This window comes from Aethalodelphis obliquidens, unplaced genomic scaffold, assembly GCF_003676395.1.
Source record: "Aethalodelphis obliquidens isolate GAN/ISIS:26980383/991018 unplaced genomic scaffold, ASM367639v1 scaffold2, whole genome shotgun sequence".
NCBI classification, from domain to species: domain Eukaryota; kingdom Metazoa; phylum Chordata; class Mammalia; order Artiodactyla; family Delphinidae; genus Aethalodelphis; species Aethalodelphis obliquidens.
Genome location: NW_020837946.1, coordinates 33,440,919 through 33,455,412, shown reverse-complemented (window position 1 = coordinate 33,455,412; position 14,494 = coordinate 33,440,919). Strand labels below are relative to the sequence as shown.

General features: G+C 42.3%; 1 protein-coding gene across 1 annotated transcript in view; it reads left to right on the top strand.

The window, feature by feature from the left end:
• CDK15 (cyclin dependent kinase 15) overlaps nt 1-12,965 on the top strand; it is a 113,462-nt gene extending 100,497 nt beyond the window's left edge. Inside the window, exons 17-18 of the mRNA XM_027123971.1 lie at nt 8,302-8,443; nt 10,850-12,965. Of these exons, the coding sequence (XP_026979772.1) occupies nt 8,302-8,411 (110 nt within the window). The 3' untranslated portion in view covers nt 8,412-8,443; nt 10,850-12,965. The remainder of the gene's footprint in view (nt 1-8,301; nt 8,444-10,849) is intronic.
• Nucleotides 12,966-14,494: the final 1,529 nt, after the last annotated feature.

Genomic DNA, 14,494 nt, shown 5'->3' with positions numbered 1-14,494 from the left:
CTGCAGCGACATCTCGAATCCCCGAGGGAGAAGATGAAAGGGCCAGCGGCAACAGACAGGGGAAGGGGGGCAGATCGGGGTGTGTGTGTGTGTGTGTGTGTGTGTGTGCGCGCGCGCGCGCGCGCGTGTGGGGGGGGTGCAGAAATAGATTTAGAGACAGATCGACAGATAGGACGTGGACAAGAAGACAGGGAAAGCAAAGGTACCAGGAAAATTGGAAAGAAAAATAGAGTAAGAGAGAGCAGCCACTGGGGCCAGTTTGTGCACCTTGAGAACGTTGGCCCTCACCAAGGGCACGTCTTCTAAGGGTGCACTCCCTTGGCCGGGCAGTGCCAGCCTACTTTTTCATTGTCCATGGCAATGAGCCTTTATTAAGAGCCCCCTTTGCAGACAGGAAGAACCGGCCGGTTATCACAGTTCCCAACCCTCAGGGACACAGTCTCCATCCAAGGGGTGGGCTGCCCCAGGCATAAGAACTGTGCAAAAATAAGACATGCTCTTGTGAGTGGTGTGTAAAGAGAGTTTCCCTGCCATAATTATGCAAGAAATTTTGCTCTCTGGTGGCAGTGTGGAATCACTTACGGGGTTATATTTGTATTATTTTATTATTCTGGTTTTATTCCGGTTGCAGGATAACAAAGTTGTCACTTTAAAATATATTCTGTTTCCCCTTTGATCTGGGAGATTCCAGCTCTTATTGTCTGCCCTCTGACGAAGACAATTTAAGCATGAAACCTGAGGCTGGGAACCGTGTGAAGAGTGGAAAGACAGCCTAAATCCCAGCGGAAGCAGGGCACAGAAATTCCCCACAAAATGCAAGGGTTGCTCTCATCCATCCATGTCTGTTTTCACGAAGCCGAGGGGTCCCAAACAACACTGTCCCTAATGTGTGGCAGTAAGCTTATGCCCGGAGGCAATCGGGGGGTCACTTGCCACGAAAATCCAGGAATTCTGGGCTTAGTTCCCTTTCGGAGCACATTCTTAAGTGGAGAAGCATGAATACTAGAATGGCAAGCATGTGGGAATTTCTGCCAAGCGCTCACATTTTCCCTTATTGACTTTTGAACACCTGAAGAAACATTAGTTGAAGGAGAAATAATTGGTAGTCTCTCTCAAAACACACCCAACAGCAAGCTAATTGCTTTTGCAGATGGCCTGGGAGACACTCTACCCACTCAAGTCATCTGCTTACGGCCACACTTGTGGTCCTCACGGCTGAGCCAGCAGTGCAGGACATCAGCTGGGGCAGCTAGGACCTAAAATTAGGCCCTTGGCAACTCTCTAATCTTAGCTGCAGGTTCCGCTTCTTCCTTTAATTCCCTTTGCCCTCAGCATGAACTTGGGCTCTGGGAAAGGAACGGCTGCGTAACGACTTGAGAGTGAGGGGAGTAGAAAATCATTAAGCTGCCCCTTCTAGAAACTGGCTCCACTCGATTCTTGCAAGGAGCCTTCCAAATGTTACCCTTGGAAAGTTAAGACTGATTTTGGAACCTAGCCATTTTGAACCACAGACACTGATCCACAAAAGTATTTTTTATCTCGGGCAGTAAATGCCACGTGATTTAAGAGTCTGGTCCTTAAGCCATGGTCCTTGATCGTCAGGACATCAAAGGCTGTCTCTCTCTCTGTGAGTTGGTCCCATTTTGCTTTCTAAATCCCAGACGTGAGTCTCTCCCATTCCTTCCTGGTCTAAATCCCCCTTCTCCTTTAAAACAGGTTTCAGCATCTTAAAACAAAAAAAAACAAAACAAAACAAAAAACCCCTACAACTTAAAAGCTTGCAATTGATTTTGTAATTTTGTAAAAAATACTTTACCAGAGTCCTTCTTGTCATCATATACTTTGGTACCTACAGGGATGGAAGAAGGCATGGCACTTACCTCTACCCTTCGTCGCATCACCCTAGTAGTTCTTCAGCAGGCCTGATTCATATTGCTCCATTAAAATCTGAGTAATTTTTTTTTTTCCTTCCGGTACGCGGACCTCTCACGGCCGTGGCCCCTCCCGTTGCGGAGCACAGGCTCCGGACGCGCAGGCTCAGCGGCCATGGCTCACGGGCCCAGCCGCTGTGCGGCATGCGGGACCCTCCCAGACCAGGGCACGAACCCGCGTCCCCCGCATCGGCAGGCTGACTCTCAACCACTGCGCCACCAGGGAAGCCTGAAATCTGAGTAATTTTTTGTTTTGCTCCAATAAAAGAAGTTCAGGACTTCTTTTAATAATATCTCTTTAATATATTTGAAGATCCCTTGATATCACTTTCTAAAGCTCACTTCTCTAGGCTGACTTCCTTTGACCTCCACCAAACATACCCAGTATAGATTGTTTATTTTACCTTTTAACTGTTTTGCTTCATTATTCTATTCTGAACCGATTCCAATTATTTTGCTTATCTCTGAGACTATGGACCCACCCTAGACTCAGGTTTCTAACATACTGGGAGAGTTATTTTCCAGTTCATTCATGGACGATTTACTGAGGGTCTATTAGATATGAGATTGAGGGATACAAAAATGAATTAGTTATGGACTCTGTCCTCCAAGAGCTTACAGTCCTTAAGGAAATGAAACAAGTATATAAACGGCCGTAGACCAAGTGTGAAGTGCTCTGACAGTTCAAAGGAGATGAGATTAAACTCCAGCTGTAGGGGTCCAGGATGGCTTTGTGAGTGGGTCTTGAAAGGTGACAGGGTCTGGATGGTTGGGGAGGAAGGATATCCAGGGAGAGGAATGTCATCCTCCTCTGAATGCCATCTACTATTATCTGAAGGTATCTTCTCTTTAATAAGTACAATCCTGACTCATATTCCATCCTAGGTCTTAGTCCTCGTCATTGTATGCCTTCTTGCAGCAATTTAAACATTCTTTAACATGTACCAGCAAAGCTTAGTTTAGCTCTTTGTGTGCTAATGATTTCAAATCTACTCTGTTTATTGCTTTTATTGTCTAGTCTATTCAAAGTTTAACCAGAATATTTTGTCATTCCACAGGCCAGGTTTCGGAGGTTGGGTTTCGTAGGGAAGAGGGAAGGGAGATTCCGAGCCAGGTCTCTCAATCCTATTCTGCTTCTAGGAGTTTATAACCTAACTCAGACCACTCTGTCTACCTTTTTTTTTTTTTTTTCTACATCTTTATTGGAGTATAATTGCTTTACAATGGTGTGTTAGTTTCTGCTTTATAACAAAGTGAATCAGTTATACATATACATATGTTCCCATATCTCTTCCCTCTTGCGTCTCCCTCCCTTCCACCCTCCCTATCCCACCCCTCCAGGCGTTCACAAAGCACTGAGCTGATCTCCCTGTGCTATGCGGCTGCTTCCCACTAGGTATCTGCCTTACGTTTGGTAGTGTATATATGTCCATGCCACGCTCTCACTTTGTCACAGCTTACCCTTCCCCCTCCCCATATCCTCAAGTCCATTCTCTAGTAGGTCTGTGTCTTTATTCCTGTCTTACCCCTAGGTTCTTCATGACATTTTTTTTTTCTTAGATTCCATATATATGTGTTAGCATACGGTATTTGTCTTTCTCTTTCTGACTTACTTCACTCTGTATGACAGACTCTAGGTCTATCCACCTCATTACAAATAGCTCAATTTCATTTCTTTTTATGGTGGAGTAATATATACAGTGGAATATTACTCAGTCTGTCTACCTTTTAAATCCTCCATGAATCAGTACTTAAGAAGCAAGTTAGGAAGTGTCCTCCATAACACACTTCTTTACCTTCTGTGCTCAGTGTTGTCCTCTACCCACTCTAATACATTAGAATACAAGATGTTGGGTTGAGACATGGCTTAAGATGTTGCGTAGAGTTAACATTGGTAGGAAAAGTCTGGGTAAACCAAGTCCCTCAGCTCTACCAACTGCTTAAGTTGGTTAAATTTGTTAGCATCATGGACTGAAAGAATCTCCAAATAAAGATAAATGCTTCAGGAAAGAGTTAGAGACCCTTTGACAAGAAAAGGATCTTGGGACTCATTATTCCATGTCTTCGTTATATAGATGAGTCCCTAACACCCAGAGAAGAGGAATAGCGGCTGCCGTTTATTGGGCGTCTATGTGTTTTACATAAATTCTCATTCAATCTAGATACTAACTCTCAAATCTGGAGTTATTATCCTCATATTACATATTAGAAAACTGGGGCTGAGGGAGGCTAATTGCTCAAAGTCATACAGCTAGTAAGTGGTAGAGGCAATATTTGACTGTAAATCAGACTCCCAAGCCACTGTCTTCCACTTCTCATCACTGCTTGCTAAAGATCACAAGGAAATTTAGTACTGTAACACAACCAGGATTAGAACCAAGATCTTGACTCCCAGCCCTGCGACCTTTCCACTCTCTCGTCGTGCTCTATGTTTATTTTAAAGCCTTCCCAGGAAATATGTCACATGTTCCCAGGTAACATGTTCAAGATCTCACAATTAAGAGGGCTCAATTTTATGTTTAATAAAGACTCAAGCCCCTGACCTCTTCCTTAATCCTTAATGTCATCTGGTCTTAGTTTGTTCTTTTTCTTTTGTTTTTTTTTTTGTTTTTTTTTTTGTTTGTAACACAGTCGCCCTTGGGTTTTAGGATTTCTTAATCAGTGCTGGTTATTGTTTTTCCCTTACTATTACTTATTTAGTTTTGTAAGAAAAATACCAGGATCCAATGGAAAATTGGGTAAAGGCACAAAATAGCAATTTACACAAAGGAAATGAAAAAAACATACCAACACATGGGATAAATAGGCAGTCTAACTAGTGATTAAATAAATACAAATAACTGTTAAAGTAGTTATTTTTTTCCCTCAACTTAATGACTCCTAATTCCCAGTGCTGGGAAGATTGTGGTAAAATGATTCTCTACAGATGGTGGTGTAAGTTGGGGCAACCTTTGCAAAGCATTTTGCCATACCTATAAGGAGCCATAAAAATGCTAACAACATTCAACCCTATACTTTGGTTCCTGGAAATTATCCAAAGGAACAATCGAACAGAAAAGAAAGAAAAAAAAAAAACCAAACCCTAGATGCATAGAAATGTTCATTGTGGTGTTGTCTATAATTTTTTCTAATTCAAAAAGATAAAAGAAACTCTAAATATTCAACACGAGAACTGATTGGATAAATATTGTTATATTGACCCAGCATACAGTACTATGTAACCATTTAAGATGATAATTCACAGGAGTGTGGGGTAGTATGGAAATGTTTACCTTATGACACAAGCTAAAAGAAAGGATACAAAATTGCATATTACAATGCACCTGTGAAAACGTATTATGCATATCAACAAAACTGGAAAGTAGAGTACAAAAGTAAAAATGCTCTTCTAGTTGAGGGGAATTGTGGGTAATTTTTTTCCTTTTTTCAAAGTTTTCTTTCATGTTGATGTTATATTGCCTTTATTGTTTAAAGGAATAAAGTAAGACAAATGGTACAGGGAGTTCAAGCTCTGGATTGAGAGTTTAAAAACTTGAGTTTTCTTCTTTTTTCCCCCAGCATCACATGCATTATTGGCCCTCATAAACCTCAATTTCTCAATCTGCACAATGGGTTAACACTAGTTTCCTGCACCCCAGATTGACAGAATATTTATTTTATAAAGCTTTTAACTCACTGATTTCAAGGGTTCACATAAATGCCCTCCTGGGAGAATGAGAGGAGGGAGGGAGAGGAAAAGATAAATAGGCACTAATTAATTTTAAACGGAAAGATCATCTGCTTTAATCGGAAATGCATGTGTGCTGTGCCCCTAGTCAGAGTTTTAAGTGCACTCCATGTTAGTTAGCAACTTCAATTTAAAGTACTGTGTGATCCTTTGGGCTTTGAAGATATGAAGCCTATATACATACACATGAGCTAAAATTACCGCTCAGTCACGGAGGCTGTGTGCACTATGAATAATTAAATGCACTAAGCAACTCCAGCTGATGGATTGATGATGTGCAAGAGTAGCACGAAAACCACGTGACAAGGAAAATTACAAGACATTTTGAAATGATGGTTTAATTTCCAAGCTTTCTTTTCAACTTGTGCTTTCTCTTTCAGCCATTACAGGCAAGTAGAAGAGATTTGATTGTCATGTTTCCTGTGAAAGGTTATTTAGCTCCTCAATGCCATTAAGTCACTTTCTGCACTCCAGTGCACTGAGACTTCAGCAGGTTATCAGCCCAGGAAGAGTAAATGGAGACACCAGGATCGGATTTCTAAAGGAAGGAAAGTTAAAGCAAAGTTTGAAAGCGGTGACAGCCAACAGCCAGGAGCTTAGGAACTCAATTAGACTGAAAGACAACTATCTCATTATCTCATTCCGAAATGATCTAAATACATAAGAATCTCAAAGTTTTAAATAAACTTGTCCTACTGACTGTCTAGATGACTGAATTTCCCTTCTCAAAAAGTTTTTAAACACCCACTTTTGTATTTATTTATTCTAAGCGCAAAGCAGCTGCAATAATTATGCTGTCAGATTCAGAAAGCTAATGAGGAGTCAGCAAATGGAGGGTTTTGCATTTGTGAGATGCTGCAGGAGAACCACTCGGCTGCTTTTTTCCTTCTTTCTTTTTTTTCCTCTTGTTTTCTTTTTCTTTTTCTGTGAGTTGGGAAGGAGAGTCGGGCAGTCCATGGCCAAATTGAAATCCCTTTGATTAACTGGTTGCTTTCCCAGCACTGTTCTGCCACATGTTTCTCTCTCTCTTTCTCTTTCTCTCTCTCTCTCTCTCTCTCTCTCTCACACACACACACACACACACACATCCTCCTCCTACCCCCACCCCCGTCTCTCTTTTTCTTCCTCTCTCTCTCTCCCTCTCTCCCTCTCTCTGTCTTTGTCTCTTTCTCTCCCTCCCTCTCTCACTCTTTTTTGCTCTCTCCCTCTCTCTCTCCGTCTCCCCCCGCCCCCCGCCTCCCTCATCGCTATTGAGGAACTATTGCTTTTGAGGGACATCTTCATGCCACTGTCCCCAAGGTAAGAGGACACTTCTTCCTGAGAGACGTTCCCAGAATGGTTTGGACTTGAGTCGATTTGAGAGTAATCTGTAAAGTTTAATATGCACGGTTTGTTTGAACTGTTTGACTGTTTACACTATGACCCGAGCTAAAAGAAAGTAGACTACAAAATTGCGCGTTATAATGTACCTGGGAAAATACATTATGCATATCAACAAGACTTGAGGTCTCCCCTTTCCAGTCTAGCAAATATGTAACTCCAAACCGAAGGAGTCAGGGCCACAGCTTACCCAAGGTAGCCAAGACAGTCAGCATTGCAGGTTTATTTCTTCCCTTTGGGTGTGAATAGCTTCCAGCAAACAATATTATTATGGCATTTTATGCTTTCGGTGCACCAAAGCTGGAGCTTCTCTTTTTTGTGAAACTGTGTGGTATTTACAGCAACCCAGTTTGTGCAGCTTGTGAGCCTTGGAAAAGCAGTGCCCAAGTGGAAGGATGTCCTGAGCAGGTTTTGTGGATGTGCTTTGGTGACGATGTGGCTGTTGCCCCGGATGTTTTTCTCGGATGGTATCTGTGCTAATGCTTGTAACAATGGCTACTGGTTATTAAAGATATATGGTGTATCAGAGCAACTCAAGACGTTTGGCACGTATTATCTTCTCTAAGCTGAGAGCAATCTGCCCGCAAGTTTTCTTAATCCCATTTTGCAGATGAGCCCCTTAAAATGTTAACTTTTAGAGGACATGGCCCATAAGCTTAGCATAGTAGAGCACCCAGGGACAACACACGTTTAACAAACACAGGCATTTATAAAAATGCAAACTGTCAGCATTCTGTGAGTCTGAGGGCATAGGTAATATACATATATTTCAAAAACATTTTTTAATCTACAAAAGTTGCACCTTAGAGTCTATTTAAATGGATTGCCAAATGTATCTAATGTAACAGAAATTTGAAACTTTCCAAAACATTATGTAGCCCAGCGCCATGCTCACTGCCTGTCATCACCGGGACTCGCGTCCAGACTCCTTGGCTTGATTTTGGCCCTTGTTGTTAGTGTGTGTGTGGCTTCCAGTTCTGCTCCTGTTTGGACCACCTTCAGCACCAAGGTGCCTTTACCCAAGTGTTCATTTGGTAAATATGCATTGAAGTGAATTGAACTGAAGTGAATTGAATAGGAGGCACCTGACAGCTATTCAGTAACGTGAGTTATCCATGAGTCAGTGTAAATTATTGATGTATGAGTCTGGCTTACATTTTGATGTCTCTTCGGGTGACAGATATTACAACAGACATAAAAAAATACACCATGAAAGATCCCAGGAGATAATATGTTGGTGCTTTTCTCTTTTCTTCCCTACAGTGGAGTCTCTATTTACAGTTTCAGGCGTGAGGCTAAAGCCAGAAATGTGTGACCTGTTGGCCTCTTACCGGAAAGGTCACCACCCAGCCGGGTTTAGCAAATGCTGGTGAAAAGAAAGGGCGAGATCACCAAGATTTTCCAGGTAAGTGGTTACAACTGTGTGGCTCCTTATGGATGGAATTGAAAATCAACCACTGTCCAGTGAAGACCTGGTTCATGGGTTCAGAGCACCTCTGTCCTGGGCCCGGCTCTTCATTCCCACTCTGGGCACAGAGGCCTAGGCCTCACAGGCTGTGAAAGGAGGATGGCAGTGTGCATCAGCTCCCACTGCCAGGGGACTGATAGGACCCCTGAGACAACCCTTACACTCACTGTAAGGCCTTGAGCTGACACATTGGAATACAGGACTCCACTGACATGTTAAATTCCCTTAACTACATAGTTCTCGCTGTCAGCTGATAGGACAAAATCAGAGGTCAGGATGACCAACTGTCCCCACTTGCTCGAGACCAAGGGGTGTCCCGGGATGTGGGATGTTCGGTGCCAAAATTGACACAGTCCCGGGTAAACCAGGACGGTTGGTCACCGTAGTACTGCAAATTACCACCTAGCCTGCCCCCAGGTGCCAGAGCAGACCTGGTTCAGTCCAGCACCACCCAGGAGGTGGTTTTGGAGGCCTACGAGTGTCCAGTCATCACTGCTACAGGCTTCTTAGGCTACACCTTTTTGCACCATTGCTTACAGGGAGTCCTCTCCAGGGTGAGCTCTGGGAACCATGAGGACCTGATAGGGAGGGAGGACCCATCCACAAATGTCACAGACTCAGGTGCTCTCAGCAGTCTCCTCCGTCAGCCCAGGGCAACCCAGCCTTCCAAGGTAATCTTGAAGAGGAAGGGGCGCTGTAGAGGACTTCCCCAAAGCTACCATATCCTAAAGAGTTCTGCTGGTAGGCACAGAAAGCCAGGTGGGACAACTCCAAAAGCCACCATAGTATAGACATCCCTAGATCTTACAAGAGCACTCATCCTGGGCCTTCCATGGTGGGTAGAGGGGACAGCAATCTAGATAGAGGAATCAAGGTGAGACCCAGGCACACAGCCAGCCAGCCAGCCCTGTAAGTGACCCTGGCTATATCCCAGACCACAGTCATTAACCTACGATTTGGCCACGCATCTGGCAACCACAGCTTGCCGTGCTTCCTAGCAGAACTTTTGGGGCCTAGATGGTAATGACTGGCATACTCCCTGCACCACCCCTGCCCCGACGTCATTCACATGGCAGGATTCAGCTCTTTGCCAGTTTCTCTGTTAAAGGCATATACGCATCAAGAACGTCTGCCTTTTGGATCTTCTAAGATCATTGTATTTAGAAATTTGGAAAGATCAGGGAAGTTTAGAATGATAGCTCTTCGTCAGAGCATTTTATGAAATACTGAAGTTTATATTTTGACGATATAAAATTGGAATTACAATGGGCCATACAATCATAACATGGTATTTCCCAAGTAAAATATTTTCTAGAGCAGAAATTTTACTGTGTAATTATGCCATCTTAAACCCACCAGTTATGAGAACAGGGTGTACTTTAGGATTTGCCCTTCATAAAATTATCAAAGACATTGATGGAAATGGTCTCAGATGGTGGTGCCCCGTAAGACATAACAATTATTTCTATTGTTATTTTGTTTTACTAAAGCCGCCAGGAGGTAGGGAGCTTACCCTGCCTCTCTGAACTACAGTCAGTTTCCGCAAAGAATCATTCATTACCTGTAGATGTAAATTGGTCACAATAGAAAATCAATTAAAAGGAGCGTGACAAACTTGGCGTCTGTGCCAGCTGTTGAGGAAGGGAGGGGGCAGGCAGAATGTGCACTGGAGTAATCTCCCGATGTCCCTGGGCCCTTGGTACTAATGTAAGGAGATAAAACCCACAGGAGATGAACCACAACAGGGAGAAGCTGGAGCAATTAAACTGTTTAATAAACGGCTTGGGATCAGCAAAATCTGGGAGTGCTGGAGTCAGGGACTAAAAGTGGTAATCACATGGACACTTGGGGCCTGTAAATCTTTTCCACTAAATTGAATTTATGTTAAAATATTCACTTTTCAGGAGATTCAAAATGTAAATTGGGATATTAGGACTTATAACTAGCAGCAATGCCTGAAAATTAAGACTCTTAAAAGATCCCCAGAATGTCAGTTTCAGGTATGGAAAAACTGTATGCTAATGTCTACAATAGAGACATGGAACTAAAATTTACTGGGTATATACCATGTGCCAGGCACTTTACACATATTAGTTCAAAGCTTGGTGTGTTTTGAAGAGTTAGGGTGTGGTGAGGTATAACGATAATTTGTACATTTGGAGATAGATTTTGATTACCAGGAGTAAGATGCTGCCTCTGTTAAAATTTGTTATCACCTTTTCTATCTATCCATCTGTATTTATATATAATTCCATCAATAACTTTGCGATAATATTTAACAGGTTTCCTTACTCAATCTGTTATTCATGATTCTGATTTTTTTTATTCTTCATTCACGTCCAGGACTACCTGTATTGCTGTTTCCGTTTTAATTTGCTTCCACTTACTAAGAAGCTTCAAATCTAACTCCACACTGGACCAAGGGTTTTATACCACCACCTGTGATGTGGAATATTTTAAATATGATGTCCAAGGCAACAGTGCATAATACTTGAGGAAAAAGCAATGAAAGGTTACTGCTGCTGTCATTTGCCTAGAATTTAACAGTGATTGGCTCAAAAATTAGACATAGATTGAAATCATCTGAGAAGAGAACTGCTGAATAATTTCATTCATTACGTTATTTGATAGAGTGATCCTTGGGCCAGAAGGAGAACAGGACAGACGGGAGACAACAATTGAAAGACTTTGGAGACAGAGCTGGTGCTTGCAGAGGCCTGTCACTCCTGTGGTCACTTACAATTTCCCGCAACAAAAGGACTTCTGTGGCAAGGAGAGGATTAGTCTAAAGTTTAGAAAAGTCTACAGGGAAGGTGGTTTCTTGGATAAAGTTGTCAACGAAAGGAGTCTTGCTTAAGACTCTTTGTTATGATTTCCTAGGGGCCGCTTCTTCCTTCACTAACTGGATTGTCAAAACACATCACCGCCCCATCCCAGCCAGATTTTGGGAGTTTGGATTGAACTGCTGGTTAGAATTAAATTTCAGGCTGTCTCCTTCTACTGAATCCTAATTGTCTGTGATGACAGCAAAAGTGATGAGTAATCTCAGCTCTGACTTGATGGCAGAGATACTGAATAGATAGATAAGAGCAAAGAGTTCCAAAGTTGTAATTCAAGTCCTGTTGCACCATGAGATACACATGCTTGTGTGCACACACATAAGCCTCAAATAAAATGAGGGATCTGTCTCGGCTAACATGTGTTTCATTTTCTACAATGGGTCCTTCTAAAAGAAGCTGGGGAAACTCAAATTACTTCATCTGGGGATGATCTACTCAGGAAATGTAGTAGCCTAGAAACCAGAGACCGCTATATAGCCTTTAGAAGAACAAGGATGAACTAATTAAGAGAGAATTTAAAAATAGTACCTATGCACTCAGAGTCTGAGATGGAAGGAGGAAAAATGTACACAGATGGTCCAAAGAAATCTACCTTACCGAGTATTTGATTTTAGTAAGGCATTTGACAAAGCCTGTCCAGATATACCTGAAAGATGAAACTGTGTGGGCTGGGTGATGAGGCAGATCTATGTGCTCAAAGAACAGTGGCCTTACTGGAGAAAGGCCAGCAGTGGTGTGGTACAAGTTTCAGCCCTAAGTTCTATTCTGGTCAAATGTTTTTATTATTAATCACTTGAATAAAACTGGAGAAGGCACACAGTTTATTCATATAACTCATTAAAGTAAGTACTGTTATTACTCATTTATTACTTCCATTTTACAAAAGAGGAAACTGAGGCTCAGAGAAGTTAACTAACTCCTTTGTGGTAGGACAGCAGAGGTAAGGTACACACCTGAGGTCTGGCAGTCTCCAATGTCTATGATCTTTCCAGTAATCACATACCTATCATATCTGTAGCATACACAACTCTTGAAGAGGCAGCTGACACCTAGCATTGGATCATGATTCAAAAGCCTGAGATCTTGCTAAAAGCTAATGTGTAGCATTACACATCTATTAGAATGGTCAAATTCCAGAACACTGACAGCACCAAATGCTGCCAGGGATGGGGAGCAACAGGAACTCTCATTGTTGGTGGAAGTGCAAAAGGGTACAGCCACTTTAGAAGACCGCTTGGCAGTCTCTTACAAAACTAAGCATACTCTTACCATAGATCCAGCAATCATGCTTCTTTGTATTTACCCAAAGGAGCTGAAAAGTTATGTCTACACAAAAACCTGCACACAGATGTTAATAGCAGCTTTATTCATAATCGCCAAAACTTTAAAACAACCAAGGTGTCCTTTTGTAGATAAGTGGATAAATAGACTGTGGTACATCCAGACAATAGAATATTATTCAACAGTAAAAAGAAATGGAACGATCAAGCCATGAAAAGACATGGAGGAACCCTAAATGAATATTACTAAGTGAAAGAAGCCGATCTGAAAGTCACATACTACATCATTACAACTATTTGACATTCTGGAAAAGGCAAAACTATAGAGACAGTAAAAAGATCATGGTTGCTAGGGGAGGGAGGGAATGTTGAATAGATGGTGCACAGAGGATTTTCAGGACAGGGTAACTATGTATGATACTATAATGGTGGATACAGATATACACCATTCATCAAAAATTTGTCCAAACCCATGGAGTATACAACACCAAGAATGAATCCTAATGTAAAACGGACTTTGGATGATAATGATGAGTCAATGTGGGTTCATACAGTGTAACAAACGTAGCACTCTGTGGAGGGCGTTGGTAATGGGGCAGGCTGTGCATGTGGGGGGGAGGGGTGTATGGGAGCTCTCTGTACCTTCTGCTGAATATTGCTGTGAACCTAAAATTGCTCTGAGGGCTCCCCTGGTGGCGCAGTGGTTGAGAGTCCGCCTGCCGATGCAGGGGACACAGGTTCGTACCCCGGTCCGGGAAGATCCCACATGCCGCGGAGTGGCTGGGCCCGTGAGCCATGGCCGCTGAGCCTGCCCGTCCCGAGCCTGTGCTCCGCAACGGGAGAGGCCACAACAGTGAGAGGCCCGCGTACCGCAAAAAAAAAAAAAAAAAAAAAAAAATTGCTCTGAAAAATAAAGTCTATTAAAACCAAACCAAAAGAAAAAAACCCAGAAAATAAAAAAAGCTGATGAGCAACAGCCAATACATTCCTATCAAATTTCATCTGGTTCAATTTCTTACACTTTAAGCTTAAAATGTCAACAAGTTAAGTAAGGCTTAGTGGAAGTTGGCACTTTTAACTATAATATGAATTAATAGTATGTCTGGCTGCCCACAAAAGATAATGCTAATACTTGTGGTTGATATAAATGAAGGAATAAGAGGGTGTCCCAGAGAAGGGAATTAGTCAGATCACATCTAAATTATTGTTAAATTTCACTCTACCCATCACACTTTAAAAGAAACATCACATTGAAGTAAATATTTATTGTGCATCTATTAGTTTACAGATTTAATCCTGTTTAATCCTCTTAACAAGTAAGAGGTAGGTGTAATTATTCCCCGCCTTGCAGAGAAGAACACAGAACTTAATTCAAGCATCTAGGATTTGATGCTCAGACTCTGTCCCCAAAGTCTGGGCTGCACGCTCCAAGGAGGGCTGCTAGGAGAACAGAGGTACAGAGACCAGGGCACAAGAAGGAATACTCCAAAAAGGGAAAACCCAGGGGCAGAGAAGTTCCCTTCAAGGAATTGAGGGTTCTCATGGAGCAAAGGGGCTGTCTCTCTGCTGGGTGGCTGTGGAGCCGGGACAAATACGTACATTGAAAGCTCAGAGATGGTATTTTTGATACAGCAGGAAGAGTTCTCCAAAAATTTCACCTGTCCACCAATGAAATGAGCTCCCACAGCAGTAGTGGACTTCCTTTTTGCCCCAAAAGAGATAGAAAGCTGTAGGAGGGATTCCCATATTGGAAATTAGAATAGCTGACCCCTAAGTTCCCATCTAATTCAAAGATGTCTAATAAGGGCTTTTGAAGAGCTGTGGAGCGACTATACTTGGAATTATAGTAAGATCCTATTGTTGTAAGA